General features: G+C 34.0%; 4 protein-coding genes across 4 annotated transcripts; 2 read left to right on the top strand and 2 right to left on the bottom strand.

Annotated features, from left to right (window-relative positions):
* Nucleotides 1–1,318: 1,318 nt before the first annotated feature.
* LOC149394786 (succinate dehydrogenase [ubiquinone] flavoprotein subunit 1, mitochondrial) lies at nucleotides 1,319–7,032 on the bottom strand. The gene is made up of 16 exons (XM_089615015.1): nucleotides 6,852–7,032; nucleotides 6,501–6,668; nucleotides 5,560–5,647; nucleotides 5,260–5,406; nucleotides 5,028–5,168; nucleotides 4,598–4,683; nucleotides 4,396–4,488; nucleotides 4,232–4,295; nucleotides 3,957–4,100; nucleotides 3,337–3,524; nucleotides 2,994–3,168; nucleotides 2,696–2,866; nucleotides 2,299–2,368; nucleotides 2,071–2,191; nucleotides 1,935–1,972; nucleotides 1,319–1,754 (listed from the first exon to the last, which is right to left on the bottom strand). The coding sequence occupies exons 1-16, from the start codon at nucleotides 6,954–6,956 to the stop codon at nucleotides 1,652–1,654; spliced, it is 1,902 nt and encodes a 633-aa protein (XP_089471141.1). The 5' UTR covers nucleotides 6,957–7,032; the 3' UTR covers nucleotides 1,319–1,651.
* A 4,798-nt stretch (nucleotides 7,033–11,830) lies between these two features.
* On the top strand, nucleotides 11,831–12,583 carry LOC149394785 (fatty acid desaturase 4-like 2, chloroplastic). The gene has a single exon (XM_089615348.1). The coding sequence runs from the start codon at nucleotides 11,831–11,833 to the stop codon at nucleotides 12,581–12,583; it is 753 nt and encodes a 250-aa protein (XP_089471474.1).
* A 3,965-nt stretch (nucleotides 12,584–16,548) lies between these two features.
* Nucleotides 16,549–17,126, top strand: LOC149394784 (uncharacterized). The gene is made up of 2 exons (XM_089615346.1): nucleotides 16,549–16,937; nucleotides 17,024–17,126. The coding sequence occupies exons 1-2, from the start codon at nucleotides 16,549–16,551 to the stop codon at nucleotides 17,124–17,126; spliced, it is 492 nt and encodes a 163-aa protein (XP_089471472.1).
* A 3,346-nt stretch (nucleotides 17,127–20,472) lies between these two features.
* On the bottom strand, nucleotides 20,473–24,416 carry LOC149394783 (B3 domain-containing transcription factor VRN1-like). Its single transcript, XM_089615345.1, has 9 exons — nucleotides 24,339–24,416; nucleotides 23,808–23,896; nucleotides 23,206–23,563; nucleotides 22,709–22,860; nucleotides 22,264–22,621; nucleotides 21,993–22,141; nucleotides 21,499–21,874; nucleotides 21,258–21,418; nucleotides 20,473–20,944 (listed from the first exon to the last, which is right to left on the bottom strand). Exons 2-9 carry the CDS (start codon nucleotides 23,877–23,879, stop codon nucleotides 20,672–20,674), a joined length of 1,899 nt encoding a protein of 632 aa, XP_089471471.1. The 5' UTR covers nucleotides 23,880–23,896; nucleotides 24,339–24,416; the 3' UTR covers nucleotides 20,473–20,671.
* Nucleotides 24,417–25,458: the final 1,042 nt, after the last annotated feature.

Genomic DNA, 25,458 nt, shown 5'->3' with positions numbered 1-25,458 from the left:
GGGCATAAAGATCACATAATGCATAAAAAGATCCTCAAGGAGCCATAGGTCATCATTAGGAAACTCTTCTTCTATAGGATGCTTTATTTTTAAATATGTGAAAATTCTGTTTTCGGGCGTAAAGATCAATCACCTTTTAATATAGATTGCTATAATGGCTTCCTTCTCCTATTTCTATCCACCGGGCTAACTCAGCGAAAGGGATAAAGAGTATAATTTAACCATACTACTAAAATATTTTATTTTATTTATAAAATGGTCGAGCATTAAGTCTCACATTAATTAACAAAAAAGCAGGGCCGGGGAAATCAAGATCCTTCTGTGATATCGAGCAATGCATTTCTACGGCTTAGTATTACATCGTTCTCAATGGCCGTCCTCTTGGGAAAAGGAGAGCCGATGAGAGGGCTAAGACAAGGAGATATTCAATCACTGTATCTATTCATTCTTGCCTCGGATACGTCGAGTCATCTTCTTGCCTTAAAATGAGGAAATGGGGTAACTAAATATAGGAAGACGTGGCGAGCGTATCACCCTTGATATTCGCTGATGACATGGCGAATTTCTTGTGAGGCCTAGGAAGAGGAAGTGGAGATGGTGATGGGATGCTTGAATACTCATGAGAACCTTGGTGGGAATTTAGGCATGGTCTATGAATATGGTGTATCTTGGCAATTCTCTCTTTATTGTTCGAAACCATACTGTCGAGTTTTAGGGATCTCAAAATGAAAGTTTCGGTCGAGCGATTCTTGTGCAATATGGGGTTTAAAGTATCCCCTCGTAAGAGTGGGCACTGTTTGCTAACCAAAGGGACACGGTGGAATATGCTTTTGTTGGTTTGAATAATTTAACCCGTTTTTTATTGCTAAATTGGTTGAAATATAGCTTCGAAGGTGGATTCTTTATTGGGACATGAGTACAAGGAAAAAATATTGTGGTGTCAACAAGTTTCTTCATGTCAATAGGTACTCCGGTGCGTCGAATGGGTGGGGGGATTTCTTGTCTTCACACTCCCTCATAAATTTTATTTTTTTTTTTTTTTAATTGGCAGTGGAAGTAAATGGCCGGGCAAATCTCGGCACTCGGGGATTTTGTTAAAGGGAAGATCCGATCCTTGTTCGGAACAAATTACTAGCCAGATGAATAGTAATTGAAATCCGTGTTGTTTTTTTATTTTTTTATTTATGGCTCTTAGCCTATGAAGTTGCAAGGCAAAAAGTTCGAAAAAAAATTATAGAATAGGATTCGATATAGAATAGAATGGTCATATATAATTTTGACAAGAATGTACGTATTGTTTTTCCCTTGCTAAATTGGCTGAAAGTGCAAATCGCAGTGTATTATTCTTTTAGGATGAACCAAAATCATTGCCATAGTGTCTCATTTGCAGTATACGAACTCCCAACAAATAATAAACCATAGTTACTTTTTTTTATTTCTTTTTCATCTAAGCTGCGAAATGCAAATTCTGAAACCAGTTTCTTTTCCGGCTCATAACAGTTTGGCGCCGATTCAAATTGCAAACAATGCAACACTTTATTTGTCAAAAATAGTTTTCCCTATAGTAATCTTCCAGTCTTCATAAATAAAATTGTTTCAACGCTTGAAAACATTGCCGCTGAAACCAACCCATCGATAAGGACCAATACTCTCAGTAGACACGAGCTTTGGGTGGGAACGTCTCGATTTCATCGTCTAACGTATTCATATGAACTGGTCGGTAATCGAGTCGGACCTTTTCGTCCTCCCAATATCTGCATTTCACAATAATACCCCATATAAATACAGTTTCAAAAACAAATTCTCACTTGCTTAATAGAGGTTAAACATTATGCTTGTGATTAATACAGTCCAATGTTTAGCTATTCAATTAACATAATCAATAAACCCTTTTTAGGTCCAAGATTATACTTTAAAAGCATAATAGAACTTACCCAACAGTATGCTTCATCCAGTTCTCATCATCTCTTGTCTGCACATAGAAATATATAAAATAAAAAAAAGAGATAAATATATATGGTAAAAGATGTAAGCATATAGAATAATAACTAAAAGGGTAAGAAAAGTGACCGTAAAATCTTCCCGAGCATGTGCGCCTCTACTTTCTTTCCGAGCCTCAGCGGAGTGCATTGTTACACAGGCATTTATCAAAAGGTTTTCCAACTCGATGGTCTCTATCAAGTCCGAGTTCCTGACAAAAGATTTAAAAATATCAACACAAACAGAATACCCACGCAAACTAAAAAGAGAGAAGAAAGAAAGAAAAAAAAAATCAAGCTTGCTAAGCACATAACTTACCATATCAAACTCCGGTCCTTCAATTTAACGTCATGGAAACTCTCCCATGTTTTGTCGATCAATTGGCAACCTAAAGAGAGCAACCATCAGTAAATACCACATCAATAAAGAAAGGAAATGAAAAAGTGCAGAAGTTTATTTGCCAGCCAAAACTTTAAGAAAGGAACAGAGTCTGGGTGTTGCAGGTTTCAGATTTATCAAGTAAAATAATATAGCTCCGAACACATATCACTAATATTATTGATAAGTTCGGTTCACAATTCGAGAGGTGAACAATATCTTCAATATTGCAGTCTTCTACGGCTAAAGAAAAGAAAACAACTACCGCATATATACCACCCTCATGACATATTTACACTAAAATATAATAAATAAACTTCTGGATCCTAGCATATACCTTCTTCCAAAGTCTCTTGTGTTCGAAACACGGCAGCGTTGTTTTGCATGACACGTTGCATATTGAGACGGATTTTCGAAGTTGGCAACGAACCGTTGGAGTTCCTTAGTTTGTCCAACCAGGCAATTGTTTTTTCACCAGCATCTGGCTCCAAAAGCCTTTGTACCGCTCCTGCAAGAGCGCAAGCAGGCACCAATTTAGTGTGAGATCCGTACATTATTTGCTTGATCAATTTTAATTAACAACATAATAAATAAATAAACAATAATAATAAGCACAACATTTTAGTTAAACTTGCCTGGATAATTGGTCTGTGCAACTCTGTTTGCGCAAGCTCGTCCGAAAACAACAATGTCAAGAAGGGAATTAGCACCGAGCCTATTGGCACCATGCACCGATGCACAAGCTGCCTCTCCAGCGGCGTACAGTCCAGGGACTATATTATCGGGATTGTCGCCTTTAATTGTAACCACCTGCAGAATAAATGGGCATGATTGTGAAAAAACTGCCATCTCTATGTATATCGTCGTTCTTTCGCGATATTCTATATAGCAGTTCAACAGCAAAATGAATATGATATAGAGTAGACTGCAGAGAATTGTCTCGTGAGGCCTTCTTCACATAGAATTTTCTAACTATACCTCTCCATGGTGATTTGTTGGAATACCGCCCATGTTGTAATGAACAGTGGGTAGGACTGGAATAGGTTCCTTTGTGACATCGACACCAGCAAAAATGGCAGCAGTTTCAGAGATACCAGGAAGCCTCTCCTTGAGCACATCTGGAGGTAAGTGATTCAAGTGGAGATAGATATGGTCCTTCAAAGGTCCTGTTAAGAATCAATCCCATAAATTGCAAAATTAGATAAATCACGAACTCATTAATATATGTATACAAGCAGTATGTCCCGTGCGTTGCTACGGAATAATAAATATATTTTAGTCTAGAGGAAGAAATATATAGAGACATGTGTAGAAATATTTAGGTTTGAAAAAATTGTATTTAAAGTTTTTTGGAAAAAAAAAATTCGGTACGAATGATTACTACTTGTGTTTAGGGTCCAATCTCTTATTTTTTTCTTAAAAAAAAGTTCTAAAAAAAAACACTGTTCAGTGTTTTGTGAGTAGAGGATCTTCTCCTTTATATATATAATATAATATATATAAAATTTGCAGAAAGACTTTCCGTAATATTGATTCCTTACTAAACTAAATATAGGACATGATCAATATTATATAGTATACTTGGAAAAATGCCATACCTACACCACGTCCCTCTCGAATTTCCATCGTCATAGATCTCGAAACAACATCTCTTGATGCAAGATCCTTTGCTGTAGGAGCATATCGCTCCATGAACCGCTCACCTTCACTGTTCCTAAGAATTCCACCTTCGCCACGAGATCCTATTGGACACCAAAAACAATATGAAAAGGAAAAAATAAGTTGAGAGATCTGACAACCATATTCTTAAATTATAACCGACATTTGTCATCACTGTGTCACTCTGATATTTAACTTCTTTTTTAGTACAAACCTTCCGTAATCAGGCACCCAGCGCCGTAAATGCCAGTTGGGTGAAACTGAACAAACTCTAAATCCTGTGTAGGAATAACCAACCAACAAATTAAGCATAAGAAATACGAACACCCACCAAAAAACAAATTCAAAGAGCCAAACAGAAAAAATAAATAAAAAAACCTGGAGAGGAATGCCAGCTCGGGCAGCCATGGCATTGCCATCTCCTGTACATGTATGTGCCGAGGTTGCAGAAAAGTAAGCCCTACCGTAACCCTAAAATAAGAACACAAGAAAGAAGTGTACACAAGTAGTAAGTGGTCATGGAATGTGGTAAATAAATTCCAACATACCCCATAAATGGAAACGAAAAAAAAGGAGTTACCCCTGTGGCTAAAATTGTCGAGACAGCACGGAAGCGATGCAAAGTACCATCTTCCATATTTAGCGCAATTACTCCTTGGCAGACACCTGTATATCCGATTAAAAAAGCCAAACACTGTTCACAACAATTGAACAACATGTGTACTTGCACAGGGAAAAACAGAATACACAACTCTTTAATCTTGCTGTGCGTAAATGAGATTGTGCACTTAAAAAATTATGATTCGCGACACCTTTTGTAACTCACAACATTCAAGAGTCAAATGCCAACTAAATTGCAAAAATAAACACTTACTAGTCGTTTGAAAATAGTTTATCAACTGCTAAATTTGTTATGAGTGCATAATGTTGAAGTTTTACATCTTGAAAAAAACCACAGAATTAACTTTTACTTTTGTTATAGATAAATATAATATAAATTGAAAACTCACCGTCACTGCTCATTATGAGATCCAACGCAAAATACTCCACAAAAAACTGTGTATTGTGTTTCATAGCCTGGCCATAGAGAGTGTGCAATAATGCATGCCCTGTTCTGTCAGCAGCACAAGCACAACGGTACGCTTGCCCACCTAAAAGTTTCAAAGATCGAATTTTCGGAAAATGTAAAGCACACATAAGAGGCACTGAATATGAGATACAATGCAATGACGAATGACCTACCTTTTCCGAAGTTAAGACTTTGACCACCAAACGCCCGTTGATATATCTTTCCATCTTCAGTTCGAGAGAAAGGAAGACCATAGTTTTCAAGCTCAATCACAGCTTTCGGAGCCTCCCTACACATGTACTGAATTGCATCTTGATCACCTGTATACAATAGATGAAATTCTCTTTCAGATATAGTAAATCTAAACGAAAAATCACACCAAGCCGAAAGTCATCATATAGGGATTTGTATATTGTGCCTAATTGATGAATGAACTATGAGCATGAGCACGATAATCATAATCATCAACTTACCTAGCCAGTCACTTCCTTTGACAGTGTCGTACATGTGCCACCTCCAGTCATCTTCAGACATATTTCCCAAAGCAGCATTAATACCACCCTAAACACAACCCGAGCGGCGGAGCAAATATTATTAAACATAGCACGACACACTAATTTAAATTATTAGAAGTTGATTATGCAAGGCACGATTAAATTCGTCATGTTACAAGTAAAATTCAAAAAACACAAACATAACCAGAAGGGGTGTTAAAGTTAATATAAGCATAACCAAAGAACCTAACCAAAGAACACATGCATCATATCAGGCTAAGTTTTTACATCATGATTCAACCACGCATTTACCTATTATAATCAAGCCACAAGACCGAATAATTCCAAGTAAAGGTTGTTTGAATATGATATACAGATCAGCGATACCAGATTTAACCCCCCTACAGGCTGTGGGAACATGGTGTTGTTGGGGCATTTGCGTTCTAAAACCAATTAATATAAGTTTATAAACAGAAAAAAAAAAAAAAAAAAAAAAACATGTTTCACCTGAAATTCTCAGTTTCTGCAACAAGCACAACCTTAATTTGAACGTTAAACTTATTATGAAATGATTCAAAGTACTATATGCCTTAAACCCAGACGTGATATACCAGATTCAACAACAACAAAATTAATACCATAACCACCACCAAACTTGGGATTTTAACTTTAGAATTTGTTAAATAAAAAAAATAAAAAAAGAAACAAAATTGATTTCATTAGATTTGTCTAGGAATAATAAATCAAAAGAGAAAAACAAAGGAAACAAACCCCTTCTCACGAGAATAAGCCTCCCAATTCTTTACTACATCAAATAATCAAAATTGAGGAAAACTACTTGCTCACAAAAAACAACGTAGCAATACAACGCACCAACTCTCTATATATATATATATATATATATATATATATATATATACCTGGGCTGCGACGGTGTGGGAACGGGTAGGGAAAAGCTTGGTAATGCAAGCAGTGTTGTAGCCGTGCTCAGAGAGTCCAATGGCAGCTCGCAAACCAGCACCGCCAGCTCCGACGACCACCGCATCGTACGTGTGGTCCACCACCGTGTACGACGACACTTTTGATGTCTGCAATTAAACCCTCAAAAAAGCTTAAAACATAAAAAACATGAAATTTAAAAAAAAAAAAAAAAATCCCATCCAATCCAATCAAATGAAATGAAATCGAATTCAAATCAACAAAGCTCTTGCGAGATTGAAGAACGGCCGAATCAGATTAGGACTGGTGCGAAATCTGGAGAGAGGAAATACCGATTCGGAGGAGAAGAGTCTAGAAACGTGAGATCTGGTGGAGCTATTGACGAGCGATGTTCGGTTTGAAGGGAATCGAACTCCCCGGAGAACGGAACGCCACATTTTGAAGATGAATGCGATACGATGACAGCGTTTTTTTTTTTTTTTCTTTCTTCCGAGTCGCTTTTTATATCGTCGCTGTAGAGATGATTGTGGGGCTATTTGAAGATGCTTTTTTTTTTCTTTTTTTTTTTTTTTACTTTTCAAAATCAAAATACAAATGCTCATTCGCTTGTGGTTAAATTACATAACTAACCCTAAATTGTCTTTGTTTTATTTATTTCTAAATTGTCTGTTATTAATAATTATCAAATGTATTACGTATAACTCAAGGTTATTAGTCGGCGTACATATGTACAATTTTACATGTGACTAGCGGTCACCAGTATTCAAATGTTTTTAATTCACTAATAAATTACTCGTAGAGACATGTAACGTGCTATAGCTTATATCCATCAAAATATTTTCGTAGTGACGAAAAACCCTCCGTATACATTTACGAATATAATATGAACTACGTAGAAGATCATAGATGTGCCAAAAAAAAAAAAAAATACAAGGCTACATGATAAATCTTAAGATGGGTCATCGCTCAACATAGCGAGGAATTTAACATGGTGAATGGTGGTCGATAATATTTGGAGATCAGTAATTTCGTCAAAATAAAAAAGTTGAACAATTAAAATTCCAAAAACCATAAACAATGGAAGATGGTGGCGAACAGGGGCGAAGCTTTTGGCTAATTTTTATCTTGAAAATTTACAGATTAGTTTCTTGAAACTTTTTTTTTTTTTTTTTTTAAATTAGCCTCTTGATGAGTTTCTTTGGCTCGTGAAGAAAAAGTCATCAAGATACAATCTCTATATTTTCTTTAAAGTCTTGTTTAGGACGAGACACAATTATGCTTATTTTTTTTTTTTGTGTCTCAAAATTTTTTGACAGCTAAATACTCAATTTTATTATTGATGAAGTGAAGGAAAGAAACGAAATACACAAAAAATAATGAAGTTATTCATAAAGGGCAGTTTTGTAAAATCAGTCGTAAAATAAAACGCTGGTTGATTAGCTAATAATGGTATAATTAAATATAATCACTCGTAATAGAAAGAGTGGCTATTTGTAGAAAAAAAAAGTGCATCGGCTCTCTAGCGGCCAATATTGGGCCACGCTTACACAAGTCTAGCGACAAACATCACGACTTAAGAGCATGTTGCATGCATTGGCACGTAAAGGTTTTTTTTTTTTTTTTTTCTTCTTTTATATATGTTGAGGTAGACATGTATTTAATTTTTGTTTTTTTGTTTTTTACATATATTTAGCAAGGGATTATTCCAAAAAAATAATTATTTGGTAATTTTTTTTTCCCTTAATATGGTCTAAAAGTATGATGACAAAATCTCATAAAACAATTCGATGACAAATTGTCAATACTAAATAAATAGCTTCTATTAAAAAAAAAAACTACTAAATAAATAGTCATACTTATTTTATTTTTTTAAATAATCATTTAGATAACTACGGAGAATAACCCTCCACTGGCCGGGTATATCATGATAGATATACAACCCTTTACTTTGGAGGAGAAATCATAAGCTATAATTTGACAAGTTGATTTTACCAATACAGATAAAAAAAGACGGATTGTCATTTCTTACTTTATTTTTTTAAGAGGAAGTAAGTCATTTCTTACTTGTTTGAAAAAAAAAAAAAAAAAGATCAAAATAACGCTATTGATGTCGTACCGGGAGTCAGATTTTGCAAACAAAGGGTAATTAATCCTATTTCAATTAATTTTTCAAGATCAAAGTAATGGATTTAAGAAATTTTTATAATTTTTTCTCTTAAACTATCATCCCATATAAAATGTTATATTCCTTATGACGTTAAGCAAATTGAAAGACATGGATGCAAGGAGATCAGTGAAAACAAAATTTCCAGAATTCATAAACTGTAAAAAAAAAAAAAAAAGTTATGCATATAAATCTATCCCAGACATAGCGGACACATTAAAAAAAGTGACTTCTATAAAAATATATATTTATAAGTGCATAAGAAGAATTTTCAGTAAGTATATGTTAATAGTCTGAGCATATGTTTCATTTGATATATGTTTGGAAATTTTTACCAGGTTATGAATCATATTATCAAGTGAAATCTGGACACTTTTTGACAAGTAAAAATACAAACTCTGGCTATTTTTACTTGTCAAAAAGTGTCCAGATTTCACTTGATAATTTCCATCGATTGTGTGGTGCCATATTTGTCTATCTTCTTCAACGTTGATGCTTAGTGGAATTGCCATGAGTCGATCAATGTCTAATTTACTAAAGAGTTGAATAAGAGGGAAATTTCACTCTCTTGCACCGGATATCAAATCTGAAACTTTTAGATGATGGCATCCAAGAATACAATACATGGGCCTGAAATTTGTAGATGGAGGTTTCTTTGGGTGGTGTTAGTTAAATTAGAATTTCTGATTTTTTTTTATTTGTTTTTTTTTGTTTTTTTTTTGCTTTTTTGTTTTTTTTTTGTTTTTTGTTTTTTTTTTTATTTAGCTTAGTTTTGTTAGGGTGCTTGGAGTTTAGATGTCCACTAATCTAGAGTAATTTTTGTGTCTCAAAGTTGATTTATTCATCTTGCGGATTTTTAGTTCGAGTTGGATGTCAGTATTTGGCGGTACAAACATTAGAACGTCATTTTTCATCGTTGGTGGTTTTCGAGTTGGTTCATCCACAAACTTCGAAAGGTATTATGAAAGAGCCATTTAATTGCTCGAAGTCCTGTGTGATCTATCTTCCGGTTGTCGGTGTATTCACCTAATTCTAATGTTTGATGTTTGTACTATTAGCACTAGGTATTATGCCATTTTCTAATGGTTTGTCTCTAGTTATTATTATTATTATTATTATTATTATTATTATATAATGATAGTTTTGAATATGGTTGCACATGTGCGACATTGTTCTAGAGAGAGAATTGAGGCAAACTATTACTAAAAGTCAGAAAATTTGACTCACAACTTTTCGTGTTTGTGTTTGAAGGGACGTATTGCTAAATTAAATCGTTGATGATGGATAAATTGACAAGATTGATAGCTAATTAATTAGAGATGTATATGAGTGCCACGTTATTGCACTTTTGATATATATGTTCAAAACCTTCTATTACTAAATTTCATACTACAAATGCAAAGTGAAGATGCGCATATTTGGCCTTTTATTGACCACATAAACTCATATGATGAAATGAAACCATGTCGTCGTCTTTGCCTAAAATTATAGTTGCTTGAAATTGAAAAGTTATGCATCACAATATCCTTAAAATACATCCATTCAATTCAAGTTTGACTGTATAGTGTTAGTTTGATACGTACCCATCATTTTCCATGATATAGGACCTAGATTTCGATACAAAGGGAATTAATCAACTGGGAGTTTTTCTCAGAAGATTTCATATTTAGCTTTTCAATTAAAATCAATCGGTTGTTCGTAGTTCACTTTAGCAAAATTTCGATTTTGGGAAGAAAATGAGTAAAAAAAAAAAAGAAGTCAGAACCCAATTACCCTTAGCTAAAGAATTTACTTTTACCCACAATTCCACAAGCCCTAAATATATATTCGAAGCACACCAATAGGTGATATGTTTCTAGAAAACTTTTATGTGTGGTTGTAAATTTGACATATAGTTATCCTTATTAACTATTAATTAAAATTAAAGAAAGATAAATAAATAAATAAACTAAGCCACCTATTTGATTTCCTAAATTTTAACGGTAACCTTTTATAGATTTGTTGTTGTCTTATTTTTTTTTTATAGATAATATACATCTTTTTAAACGGTAGATTTTAATACTTTATAACAAGTTTGTTGCTAAATAAATTCTATTTTTTAGTGTTAAATTATATGTACATATAGGGTATAATTAATATGAAAAATATATGAAAAGACATAGACACTTATCATTATAAAAAGTAGATCGTTAACTAATGCTTTTTTTTTTCATTAAGTATCCACCTTATTAATGTAGACAAACGACATGAAACTGTATGATTAAAAATTCAATTTTTCAATAGACAACTTTAATTTCGATAATTTCATACTAAATATAGATTTTAAAAAGTTCTATTGTTAAATAAAAAAAAAAACTCAAACAAAGCTAGGTATTTTTTTTTCTGCGTTTTCCAAAATAATAATAATAATAATAATAATAATAATAATAATAATAATAATTTTTGGCGCAAATAGTCTCCAACCTTTTATGATAGTGACGTTTTGATCCTTAAATTTTTTTTAAAGTATTTTGGTCCTTAACCTATTGATTTTGTAACATTTTGATCCTTTTAAAAAAATGATAATCTTTTTATAAAATTCAACGCCTAATCAATTTAAAACTTATTTACAAACTAAAATAACTTATTAATAATTTTAAAAAGTGTAATAAATTAGCATATATAATGCTTTAAAGATCTAATATTGTGTAATTCTTTTAGTGCTTTAGGATCAAAATATGATTTAACAAATTTATTTTGTAAAATCAACAATTTATACTAGTATATAATACATGTTTTAAGTTTATAAGGTACATAATTTCATAAAATAAAATGTATTTTTTCGAAAGAGGACCAAAATGTTACAAAATTAATAGGTTAAAGATCAAAATGCTTTAAAAAAAGAGTTTAGGGACTAATATGCCACTACCATAAAAGATCAGAGACTATTTGAACAAAAAATTCTAATAATAATTATAAAACAGCAATCAAACATTGATGCTAGCTAATTAATTATTAATGAACATTGAATACATGGTGTGTTCTCAAATATCCAATGTTCTCTATCTCTCTATATATAGCCTCTACACTCTTACTAAACTACTCCCAAACTACATACAATACAAACATCTCATCTCAAAGCCAAAAATAATAATAATAATAATAATAATGTCCATTATTCTCACAAAAAGCAAAGCATCATCGTCAAATTCCCAGCTCACTCATAATCAAGTTATTGCCCTAAAAACCGAACCGTTGATCAATCCGCGGGTCTCGACGTTCGCGTGGGCCGCGGCCGCGTTCATCGCGATCCTAACCGCTCTGGGCCGGTCGGCGCTAAGCGCCGCCAGGTCCGGGGACTGGGCGGGGCCCACGCTGGCGGGCCTGGCGGGGTACTTGGCCGCCGACCTGGCCTCGGGGATCTACCACTGGTACGTGGACAACTACGGCGACCCCGCCACGAGCCCCGCCACGAGAATCTTCCTGAGCCACCACGATCGGCCCCGGGAGATCACGCGGCTCCCGTTCTCCGACCTCGTCCGCGTCCCCGCGCGCACCGTCGCCGTAGCGATCCCCGCCCTGGCCCTCCTGTTCTGCCGCGGGGCCCGCGGCCCCGTCGCCCTGGCTTTCCTCGGAGCCTCGGGGATTTTCGGGGTTCTGAGCTTGCAGTGCCACAAGTGGGCCCACGGTGGGGCCCGCGGCGAGGTCCCGTGGCCTGTGGCGGGGCTGCAGAGGGTAGGGGTCCTCTTGTCGCCGGAGCGCCACGCGGGACACCACCGTAGGCCCCACGCAAGCGACTACTGCGTCGTCAGCGGGGTTTGGAATCCGTTGCTCGACAAGGTTATGTTCTTTTCGGCCTTGGAGAGGCTCGTTTTCGCGGCTCTCGGGGTTCGTCCCAGGTCTTGGGGCAAAGATGAATGAGATTATGAATTAATCACGTTGTTGTGTGTATCACTGTTGTATTATAATATGTATTGTTGTTTGTGATTTTATTACGTTTAACTATGGTTCATGTAGTATGTACGTACGTACTAGCGGCGGAGCTAAGAACAATTGAAATATTATTTATAGAAGTCTTAAGGTTAAAACTTAAAAATGATAACTACGTGTATTAAGTAAACAATAATAATAATAAAAAAAATTACTTCATAATGTAGAAAATTTGTGCTATCACTTTTCCTTCCAATTATATATATATATATATATATATATATATATGTATATATGTATATATATATATTGTATAATGTGTTTATCTATAGTTCATTTTAATCACTTGTACTAAGGGACAGTGTTATAGAATAATTCATGCTGATATGTACGGTAAATTCGGACCATGTGTTTGAAGTTTATACTTTATATGTTAACATAGGGATTGAAATATCCGGGTTTGCCTTCAATATATTTGAAGTGTAAAAAAGATATTTAAATAAGAGGAAATGTCGGCATAAATGCCCAATATTTTCGGAAACATATACTTAAATACTTAATTTTTTTTTTTCGCGGCAAAATTACTTAATATTAAATTTCAATTCCACAGTTAAATAAATCTGTTAAATCTAACGGAAATTCACATGAAAACCTCAAATTTAACATGATTTAACGTTTTTATAATACAATTAACTTAAAATTGATAATATCATTTTTAATAATATTTTTTTAATTATAAACGAATTTTATGTTATAATTAGACATTAATAGTACTATTAAAACGATTTCATATTCATTTATTTATATTAATCATGTCTGAAAATATTTTTTTATTAAAATTTATAACAACACAAATAACTATTCGTAATCCATCAAATTTGTTAAATAAATGGTATTAACCATTCAAAAATTTGAATTAATGTGTATTATACAGAATGTAGAATCATTTTTGATCTTTTTATCGAAAATTTATAACAAAATAATTAACTAAAAATAACTTTGATATTATAATCAAGCAATAAATAATATTACTAAAAAAATTTATATTAAAAATCAATTAAACATTTTTCAATAAAGAATATTTTCATACTTGATTAATATAAATAAATAAATATAAAATCGTTTTAATAATAATATTAATATCTAATTATAATATAGAAGTCGTTTATAATTAGAAAAATTATTATTAAAATGTTATATTAATTTTTAGTTAATTTTATGAAAAAAAAAACATTAAACCATGTTTAATTTGAGGCTTTAATGTGGATTTCCGTTAGATTTAACGGATTTATTTAACGGTGGAACTGAAACCTAACATTAGGTATTTTTACCGCGAAAAAAATAGAATAAACATTTAAGTGTATGTTTCCGAAAACATTGAGTATTTATGCCGATATTTCCTCTTTAAATAATATAAATGGCAGTGTAGCAAAATAACCAAAATGAAATTATGAAATTTGTTTTTAGCCTACGTTTCACAATTTTTAGGGAAATAGCCAACATGTTTATGTGTAAATAATTAAGGTCTGATTTGCCCTTATTTATTAACAAATTCGTCATTTTATCTCTCCTACTTTTTTCCTACATTTTTTTTTTACATAAAAACTTCAAAAAACCGTATCTATCTCATATGAACTCGAAATTGAGTGATTCCAATTCATATGGATTCGTGACGCCGAGATCATTAAAAATAGATCCATTGTGTTTGATGAAAAATCATGTTTAATACCATAGATTTAGAAAAATCACGTTACTACCTTAAATATGGAAATAACTGAAATTTTTTCAAATTATCAAAAAAATAAATGGAAACATAAATATGATGCATTAAACATACAATAGGTCTATTTTTGAAGATCTCGACGCCACGAATTTGTAGGATCTGAAATCACTCAATTTTGAGTTCGTATGAGAAAGATACGAATTTTTGAAGTTTTGATGCAAAAAAAATTATTTGAAAAAAATAGGAGAGAGAAAGTGACAAATTTATTAATAAATAAGGGCAAATCAGACCTTAATTATTGCCACATAAGCCATTTGGCTATATCCTTACAAATTGTCAAACGTAGGCTAGATCCAAAATCACATGTTTAAAGTGATCTAATTAGTTATTGAAGAACTTTGATATCCGAAGGGGCTTAACCCGAGGTTTAATACCACCTTGTCTCCGTCCCTGAACGGTATAAACAACAACTATATATGTATGTGTATATATATATATATATATATATATATATATATATATACTGTGTATAATACGTTTATCCACAATTCATTTTAAGTGAACGAGATAAGTGAATAATACATATAATAGAAAAATTGTGTATCATGTTCAAGAAGTAGTTTATTTCATTAGCTGATGGAGGATGCTACTTTGTCATCCGTTTTCATTTTTAGTTTGGATTTTTTCACTTCAATTGGTCGCTCAGAATGAGATGGTTGTCTAACGGACTCAGGAGTTTGTTGTTCGGACTCCGAAAAAGAACACGAACCTCGAGATGTTTGTCTGGCACTTGAGGCCCCATCTTGAAATTTTTCAAAATTTTTAATGATGTTCCACACATGATCAAACTTCCAACCTTTGTAAAAAAAAATTTATCATCTGCAAGCAACACTTTAGCTTGATCCATCTGCAAGTCGATATAACCAATTACAATTACGTAAAATTAAAAAAGAAGATAAAAATAACTAAAATACTCACAATATCTTCAACTGAAGCACCGCTCGGTTGTCTATTCTCAATTTGCCGAATGCATGCATGCATTTTCCTTGTAGCTTTCTCAATTAATTGGATTCGGGACTGGATTGATCGCTTTGAACCCATCTCCGAAGTTGATTTTTTTGCATTGTTGTAGTTATCTTCAACACGACTCCAAAAACTATAAGATGATTGGCATATACCAATGATAGGGTCTTGAGAAATCTCCATGTAAACTGACAAAGAAGCCGGTCTTCTTCATGAGAGTATCCAGAAGCTCGGTTAGTCATTTTCTTGTAATGTATCTTACGCAGAATTTTTTTGAATGAAAGCACAACTTATGGAAGATACTATTTATAGAAAATTTTCTCACTCATACAGATTCTCACGCTTCTCGACCCGGGTCTGACGTGATATGACCACTCAATGCCATCACTCTTACAAGATTCTCACACTTCTCGACTCGGGTCTGACGTGATGTGACCACTCAATGTCATCACTCTTACAAGATTCTCAGGCTTCTCGATACGGGTATGACGTGATGTGACCACTCAATGCCATCACTCATCAAGGCTCTCACGCTTCCCGACCCGGATCTTACGTGATGTGACCACTCAATGCCATCACTCATCAAGGCTCTCACGCTTCCCGAACCGGGTCTAACGTGATGTGACCACTCAATTCCATCACTCTTACAAGATTTTCACGCTTCTGGATCCGGGTCTGACGTGATGTGACCACCCAATGCCATCACTCTTACAAGATTCTCACGCTTCTGGATCCGGGTCTGACGTGATGTGACCACTCAATGCCATCACTCTTACAAGATTCTCACGCTTTTGGATCCGGGTCTGACGTGATGCGACCACTCAATGTCATCACTCTTACAAGATTCTCACGCTTCCCGAACCGGGTCTGACGTGATGTGACCACTCAATGCCATCACTCTTACAAGATTCTCACGCTTCCTGACTCGGGTCTGACGTGATGTGACCACTCAATGCCATCACTCATCAAGGTTCTCCGCTTCCCGAACCGGCTCTAACACTCAATACCCTATAAATAGTCTAAGTTCAAATGAATTTTAATTCACATTCTCTCAACACACTTAATCTCTCATCACTCATCTCTCAAAATGAATTTTAATTCTTCTTCTTCATCTTCTTCCTCTGATGACGATATTCTACTTCAAATGGCTCAAATTGATGAGCAAGAGGATGCTATATGTCATCAAATTATCCAAAATAATCTCACGATCATGCAAATTCTTAATCAACATGTCGCCGACCAAATCACCGAGCGCAACGTAGGAGGCTCGATTCCAGGGCATGCTTTCACCAATCGGGATCGACAGAGTGCAGACCGAAGACTGTTCAACGATTACTTCTCAGAGGCCCTGTTGTACAATGAGACCATGTTCTGTCGGAGGTATCAAATGTCTCGCTCTTTATTCCTACGAATAGTGGATGCCGTTAAAAGTCACGACAACTATTTTGTACAACAGGTGGATCGCGCTGGCATACTTGGGTTGTCACCACTTCAAAAAATAACTGCTGTATTTCGGATGCTGGCCTACGGTCTTCCAGCAGATGCCACAGACGAGTACTGCAAAATAGCAGAGTCGACGACAATTGAAAGCCTGAAGAGGTTTTGCTGAGCAATGGTGGAGGTATTTTCTAAGCAATATTTAAGATCACAAACTCCTAATGACGTTGCTAGACTTCTCCATATAGGTCAACAACGTGGCTTTCCAGGAATGTTCGGCAGTTTGGATTGTATGCATTGGAAATGGAAAAATTGCCCTACCGCGTGGACCAGACAATATACGGGTCGTAGCGGAAAACCTACAATTATTCTAGAAGCTGTGGCTGATTATGATCTTTGGATATGACACGCCTATTTTGGCATGCCGGGAAGCAACAATGACATCAACGTGTTAGAGTATTCTCACCTATTTTCCAATCTCACTCAAGGTATTGCTCCTCCCGCTCATTGTGTCATTAAGGGAAATGAGTATAATATGGGTTATTATTTGGCTGATAATATATATCCAAAATGGTCTACTATTGTTCAAACTATTCGAGAACCACGTGGCCGAAATAAAACAGTATTTTGCAATGAGGCAAGAATCCTGTATAAAAGACGTAGAACGTGCATTTGGAGTTCTCCAAGAACGGTTTGCAATTGTGGCGGGACCATCAAGATTTTGGAGAAAAGATATCTTATAAGATATAATGACTACGTGCATAACATGATAATAGAGGATGAACGTGATCTTAGCGTGCTCATTGAAGTTAACATAGAAACGCCCCCATTGGGGGTTAAATTAGAGGAGAATGATGATACACGATTTCAAGAGTTTTTCACTCGCTACAGAAAAATAAGAGACAGAGATGCACATATCGCGCTTCGCAATGCATTGATCGATCATTTGTGGGGGGATATTCTAATTCGGATGTGTAATTGTACTTTTTTATTTTATTTTATGTTATTTGTTTTTTATTGTATTTTTGTTTTAATAAATATTAAGTTTAGTTTGTGTTCATTTGTATTTTGAATTATTTTATGGAGTAATATTTTATTATTAAATAATGAATAAGCGGTATAATTGGAAAATAATAAATAAATATAAGGGTATGGAAATAAATAAGAGAAAGTTGAATATAAAATTAATATTTCGATTTGGTATAAAAAATAGAGTTTGGTTGAAGATGAGATAGTGTTTGATGTGACATGTGGAGTTGATCTTAGCCTTTTCCAGAACGGTATAAAGGAAAAATTCGTATACTAAAAAAATTGTGCATCACTTTTCCTTACCGATCGGTAGTTCATAAGTAAGCGGTATACATGAAAAATTCATAGAGTGAAAAATTTGTGTAACACGTTTCCCCCAATCATATGTATTGTAATACGTTAGTCCATTTTAATTACGTGTGCTAATAAGGGAGTATAAAGGAATATTCATAAGAGTAAACCTTTTTTTTTTAGAGATTTATAAACAACTAGCCTACTTATAGATGGGACTTTTAAATTATAGCCCAACTATCTATTTATTTAGGGAAATAGCTCATATTTCTCATACTTCCAAAATTGCCCTTGGTTTCATAAAACTTCGTTCTTATTTGTTTGTTAATTCTAGATTTTTTTTCCAGTTATTCATCATCGGATTTGAATCATGAAATCGTTCGTCAAATCGGAGACATGTATTTTGTTTTTTCGAATGGTAAATAATATTTACTATCGGATGGTCCGACTGTAAATATTATTTACCATTAAAATTATCCTGCGATTTGCAACCAAGATATTCGACAACTCATTTGGAATAGTAGGATCATCGATTTCGTAGATGTTCTTCTATTGTTCTTATATTATCTGTTCGTTTAGGTTAGTCATTTAATCCTTCTTAGTTTATGTTTGTCTAGTGTAGGTGTTTAGGTTCTTTAGTTTCTTACAATTTCGTTCTTGTTTGGTTGTTAATTCCAAATTTTTTCTAGTTATTCATCATCAGATTTTAATCATGGAATCGCTCGTCAAATCGGAGACAATTATTTATTTTTTCGAATGGTAAATAATATTTACTATCGGATGGTCCGATAGTAAATGTTATTTACCATTCGAAAAAGCATATTTGATAGTTAATCTAACAGAGAATTGATCGGAGATGCGGGGGAGGGTTTCGATTATGGTGTTCTATGAGTTAATTGAATTGAAAATAATATATACTTACCATTTTTTCCAAGTCTGAGAACGGAGACGCTTCGTCGGCTTCTGAAGTGGCAAAATCAGAAAATTGGTGGCGGAAAAGGAGATCGGACGCAATATCGAAGGATTGAGGGATTCGAAATCGACGGAGAGTTCGGAGGCAATATCGGAGGATTGAAGGATTTGGAGTCGGATCCGAAAATTTTGGTGTGTATTTGATGAGAGGTAAGATAGGAATATAATATTGTTTGGTAGTGGATTGGGCTAGTTACCTAATTTAAGTAATAGTTGGGCTAAAATTTTAAAAGAGGTGATCAATTTGGGCTAGATACCCAACCGGCATTTTATTTTTTTATTTTTTGTGTGTGTATGTATGCGCGCACGCGTGTGTCTATGCATAATGTTTCCTTTCTTGTAATTGTTTTTAGTAGTCAGTTATATCTTTGTTATCACAAAAATAACGTGTTTAAAATTTTACTCTAGAAATAACGTTTTTAAGTGATAAACATTAATTTTTTTTTGAAGTGTACACTTTTTTTTTTTTAATTTTGTTTATTGTTTTAAAGTCTATTTAACTTTAATTACTGTTTACGATTTCATTTATAAGGAAAATAATTATTTTGGGTTCGAAAAAATGCTATCTTATACAAATTGACACTAGCTGCTATTTTGGAAATAATGTTTCTATTTTTGTAATATTTCCCACAAATCCTTCAAACATAACCCATATTCCCTGAAGATTTTGTGACAATTCCGAAGCTGTCAAAATTTTTACAAAATTTCTTATGATGTTCATTTTTCACGCAATAAAAGTCCTACGCGTAATTAATTTAATCCGCAAAAATATGATTAAGCATGGTTACAGGTTTCCCAATGAAATCCATAGTCTTCTAAAGGTGTCTTTTATTTATTTATCATATAAGAACATATTCAAAAGAAAATTGGCAAATTGTTTGTCGCTTACCAAAAATCAATCAAAATCCAAATATTGACACATTTAGTATTGAATCAGTCACGAACTGGTTGATTCCGTGACACATTTGTTATTAGATGTGTCAATATTTGGATAAATTGGTATTAGTGCCGTCAATTTCCCATATTTAAACAATTGATCTCATTTATAATTTTGTTTCTTGGGTATGATTATAATTTGATAACTTTTTCTTATTTTAAACTTATTTACATTCAATATGTAATAAGTTTTGTACGCGAAAGATTTCATAAACAAGTTCGATATGTAATGATATCAAGCGATTCAATTTTTTTTTTTTAATATATACCAAAATGTTATTTAAAAAAAAAATCCTTGGAGTAGTCAAGACATGAAATTAAAACACTTCTGAATTTGTTTTAACATAACTGAACATGCTCACACGTGCTTAGAAATTGAAATGCAGTCATAATAACATAGTTTAGAAATTGAAATCAGTACATAATAACATAGTTTAGAAATTGAAATCAGTACATAACAACGTAGTTTAATCAGGACCAGGCTTCGTTTAATATAAGACATATAATTTCATCACAACCATATTAACTTCCGTTGCTTTTTTTTTGCCATCTTCATTCAATCCACAATATCACATTAGACAACGGAAAGAGATCAGAAAACGAGCCACATTCAAAACAGAAAACTCCGAAGCATGATCAAATAAGAGAAACATCACAATCGATAACACTTACGTAGACTGAGGAGCTCGGACGATGGAGACTAGAAACGAAATCTCAGTCCCGTTCAAGAGCTCGAGAATCACAACGTCGCGTATATTCAATTCGTTGCACTCAGCGAACTCTCTCCAGCCACGACGGATCTCGGTCGTCGATCGCATCGTTTTCTTCCAAAACCTTGACCCGAGATGGGCTTGCCACGTTTCATTCCTATGCGGGACCCGCAGAATCACGTCCCCGCCTAGACTCTCGATGTGATCCTCAACCAAATTGCTCGGGATCGGCTGAGAGAGAGAGAGAGAGAGAGAGAGAGAGAGAGAGAGAGAGAGAGAGAGAGAGAGAGAGAGAGTAAAATAGTAACAATAAGTGAAAATCTGTTAGGATCTGAGATTTTTGGGGTATTATAATAAATAGTAGAGAAATTAGGGGTTAATGTAGAGTATTTAGAAAATATCTCATCCGATATGTTGTTTTTCGTCTATGTTCAAATTAGTACAAAAATATTGGGGAGTATCAGAATCACACAACAGAAAATTGAATTGACTTAACAATGTTTTTGAGATAGAGCCTAATAATAATAATAATAACAAAGCTTACAATGTAACCAAGACGACCGATATGTGATGGCTGGATAACTTGCTTGAAGAAAGGCTTATCAGATTCAAAACGAGCTCTTTCAAGAAGCCGAGCCCTCTCAGCCAAGCTCAATAAATTTTTCCCGAAATTATTGATCGCAGGGCTAAAATAGTTCCTAGCACCTTTACAAACAAATATGAAAAAAAATATCATGAAAATGAAATCAAGGACGCGAAAAAAACAGGATTTTTCCGTCGTTCACCTGAAGGTTCGGTCGATTTTTCGATCCCAGCCAAGGATTCATTCTGTTTCTGAGCTTTTGATCCGCTGCTCGTTCCTTCCTTTATGTACAATGAGTTATTTTCATTTTTTACGTTCTTTTCGTTGCGGAAAATTACGACTTCGAAGGAAACGTTTTTGGATCGAAGCAGAACGAACACGCAAACGTCGCCTATTTTCAATCGATTCTCTCTCGCGAATTCCTTCCAACCTCGAAAGAATCTGGCGATCAAATTACCGTTGTTGAGCGTAATGAAATTGTACTTGACCGGCCAAATCGTGTTCTTATTGGGAAGCTTTAGGGTCCCCACACCGGATTCACACTTCAGATGCTTTCTTGCGAACCAAGCTTTGATATTCTGACAAAAAAAACAAAACATACTCTGTAACAAATTATAATTATACCGTAGTAATCTTCACAATATTAGAATATGTTCGACATAATTGTTATTTTTTCGTATAATTTTTCAAGTGTACCAAGAGGGTACTACGGAGATAGTAAGGATGCATAACAACACTGAAAAATGGGCGATCAGAAGTGAAGGCTCCAGATTTCTCAATGGCCGTCATTCTTTCGTTTTTGTTCATCGATTTCGTTATCTTCTGATTATATGTTTTAAATTTCCCTGCACACACAATAATGTTAAAGAAAAAACATTATCAAGATGCAATGAACTCGTAAATCAGTACATAAGATAGAAAACGAAAAAGTTGCCATGATTTTTTTTTTTTTTTTTTTTTTTCGTGCCTTTTGCCTCAGGAGTGGTTTGTTCATGGCTTATTCTGACTCTCTTTTGCGGACGAGAATTACGCGATGAAGTTTTTCTCTTACGAGTCTCGGATGACTTTTTTTCGGTTTCGTTGTTGCGAAAAATTACGACTTCAAAAGAGACATTTTCAGTCCGAAGCATAACAAATTTGCAAACATCGCCTATTTTCAACCGATTTTCTCTTGCGAATTTTTTCCAACCACAGTAGAGCTTGGCAATTGAATTCCTGTAAAATGCATACTTTATAGGCCAAACCGTCCTCTCATTAGGAAGTTTTAGGATTGCCTCTCCAAATCTTTTCTTGAGATGTTTTCTTGCGAACGAAGGTTCAAAACTCTGAAAAGCCATTAGTTTTATTTGTATGAGAATCTAATAATGCAAAGTAGTCGAATTTTTACAGTTACTTCACATAAATTTGCGTACCAAGCTGTAGCCATGAACATAGCTGGGTCGGATAATTGCGATGAAGGAATGGCCATCAGAAATAAAGGCTCTAGCTCTCTCAATAGCAGAGATCTTTTCATCTCCGTTCATAGCTTGAGCCATTGTTTTACGACGAGCAGTTTTCGATTTCCCTGCAAAAAATAAAATTTCCACTTAAAAAAAAATTTGATCAGTGCCGAAATCATTACACAAGAAAAAAAAAGGAAAATAGTTAACTTAAACGTTTGATATTGTTAAATAGTCAACGTTTTGGTAAATCTTAGGTGCATAGCCACTTTCAGACGTAAATCTTAGGTAAATAGCCAACGTTTGGTATATGAAAGTGGCTATTTACTTAAGATTTAAGTCTGAAAGTGACTATTTACCTAAAATTTACCAAACGTTGGCTATTTAGCAATGTCAAACGTTTAAGTTTAAGTCGGCTATATTCTTAATGACCAAAAAAAAAAAAAAATTATACAAACTAAAATCCATGCCTTTGGTCTGATTTCCTTTATCGTTTTGACCATCTATCCTCCGAGTCTCAGAGTCTTCGAAGATCTCGACGGGCTCGTCTTTGACAAAGTAATCGAGCGGTGGATAATCGATCTCCATGTTGGAAGCGTCAAAAATGACGACACGGAATTGAGAATTCCCTTTGTATCGAAAAGTTAACATGTGACCTTCGACGATAGAATAATGCTCGGCGAATTTGGACCAGTCCTTGTTCTTGAGCCAAACGTTGCCTTGGTGATAACACAGCTTCATTTCCCATTTGGTGCCACACGGAAGCTTAACGTGTACTCTTTCTGATAGACTCTCTCCGTACATCCTCACAAACGGCTTTGGTATGCACTGTGAATAATAATAATAATAATAATAATAATAATAATAATAATAATAATAATAATGATAGAAATAGAAGGAATCTCTACAAGAAGATCATGATATACATAAAAACACAATTTCTTTTCTATGTATGTCAATACCAATGAAGTAATGGTAATGAGCATACTTAAAAAAAAAAAAAAAAAAATTAAAACTTTTGACAAGCAATGGATTAGTCTCTGATTCAAGTTCTGTAAATTTGTAATCTTACAAGCATGTTCTCCCGAATGGTGTCGTTGCAAATCATCTTGAAGAAGTGTGGATCAAACCGATTACGAGACATTGTTCAGCTTTTATTTTCTGAAGAATTAATATACAAACCAAAATTGAGAAAAAAAAAAATTAGAGTTTTTCTTAGTGATTCACTAGAAAATATAGGTATCGTAATGAACAAGCAATGATCACAGAGTCATAAACGGAGATGAAACTGAGAATATATAGAGACCAATTTTTGAGCTTTACCTTTCAGTCTTTCTTTGCACGTGAGAGGTTTTTAATATGTAAGCGATATTAGAGTTTAGAGAGACCAAATTATTAACTATACCTTTTGCATGTGAGATTAGAGAGTGAAATATGAACGGAAATGAGACGTGATTTCTGTACTTAATCCAAACTAATTAGTCAAGTTCTTTGTATCGAATACTTCTATGAGATGATTAAAAAGCTTACTACATTGAGATATCTTAGAGGTAGATGAAAGATATATATAAATTTGATAAGATCAGTGTAAGTAAAAGAAAACCTGTGAGAGCTCTGTACTTGGTGATCTTTTGCATTCAATAAACTTTTTCTTCACAACACTACAATACCTGCTTGCTTTGTTTTTTTTCTTGGGGCAAGAAACTACTTGTATACTTGATTGTCAGTTAAAATTATAAACTTAATTAGGGAATTAATATGACTGTTTCGAAATGATGAAATAAAAGTTGGTGGAAATAAAGTCAAGTGATGACTATTGGTAGCGTTTCTGTTTCCACTTCTTTGATATCTGATTTTACTGTCACCAGGTATCGTATTAGTATTACTGCTAAGCCTCGAAATCTATGTCAATTTTTTTTTTTGGTAAATACGTACGTCTCTATCTCTAGGATTTATATTTTTTTAGATATATTGTGATTAGCAAGTATTCCGTCCGAATTAATAAAAGAATGAATATATCCGCAGAATATATCTAAATTAGTATGCTTGTTAAATATATATTATTAATTTTTTATTTGGACTTGATTTGTTATTTAATCCGATTTTTTTTTTGTTCATTATATGGTTGGTTATGTTAATGTTTGTTGAATTGGACTTATTTTGTTCTAATCCGAAATTCATCTGTATTTTTATAATTATATTGTTGAATTGGTTATGTTGGGTTGATGTTAATGATAAGTTGATTTTTTAGTTAATGTTTGTATTGTTGAATTGGTTATTTTGATAAAATACTTGTTATGTTGAATGATATTATGTTAAAAAATGAGTTCGGATCTACCTCAAATCTATTGCACACCCATTGAAGGAAAGCCTCATGGTAATATTTTGTAATTTTTGCGGCTATGTGATGAATGATGAATGTATTACTAGAGTGAAAAAACAATTGAATAAATTGTATATTTGCCCCCTGATTTATGGCTTCACTGACAGAAGATGACTTATGATATAAAATCGAGGTTATTGGACCTCAATATCACGATCGACAAAATTTATATGCCTTCCGTGTATTATAAGCCCACTCCGTCAGTTAAATGGCCACGTGGTAGTCACATGGTACCAGAGTTAAACGAGTTTACGAGAATGCCCTTGGACGAGGTATGAAGTAAAATAAAAATAAAAGAATCAAATAATATCTCCTCTCTCTCTCTCTCTCTCCTTCATCT

Source organism: Urtica dioica, chromosome 5, assembly GCF_054948205.1.
Source record: "Urtica dioica subsp. dioica isolate 48M chromosome 5, U.dioica_male_clone48M_v1_H2, whole genome shotgun sequence".
NCBI lineage: Eukaryota > Viridiplantae > Streptophyta > Magnoliopsida > Rosales > Urticaceae > Urtica > Urtica dioica.
The sequence above is the reverse complement of the archived record's forward strand: the minus strand, read 5'-3'. Positions and strand labels throughout refer to the sequence as shown.

Coding starts and splice junctions, on each gene's coding strand:
- LOC149394786 (XM_089615015.1), bottom strand. CDS start 6,956: ATGTGGCGTTCCGTTCTCCGGGGAGTTCGATTCCCTTCAAACCGAACA. Junction 5,648..6,500: donor CCCACACCGTCGCAGCCCAG/GTATATATATAT, acceptor GGTTGTGTTTAG/GGTGGTATTAATGCTGCTTT. Junction 4,101..4,231: donor TGGGTGCCTGATTACGGAAG/GTTTGTACTAAA, acceptor GGTGTCCAATAG/GATCTCGTGGCGAAGGTGGA.
- LOC149394784 (XM_089615346.1), top strand. CDS start 16,549: ATGCAAATTCTTAATCAACATGTCGCCGACCAAATCACCGAGCGCAAC. Junction 16,938..17,023: donor ACAATTGAAAGCCTGAAGAG/GTTTTGCTGAGC, acceptor TTCTCCATATAG/GTCAACAACGTGGCTTTCCA.
- LOC149394783 (XM_089615345.1), bottom strand. CDS start 23,879: ATGTCTCGTAATCGGTTTGATCCACACTTCTTCAAGATGATTTGCAAC. Junction 21,419..21,498: donor AAAATCGACCGAACCTTCAG/GTGAACGACGGA, acceptor TTGTTTGTAAAG/GTGCTAGGAACTATTTTAGC. Junction 20,945..21,257: donor TCGGTCGTCTTGGTTACATT/GTAAGCTTTGTT, acceptor TCTCTCTCTCAG/CCGATCCCGAGCAATTTGGT.
- LOC149394785 (XM_089615348.1), top strand. CDS start 11,831: ATGTCCATTATTCTCACAAAAAGCAAAGCATCATCGTCAAATTCCCAG.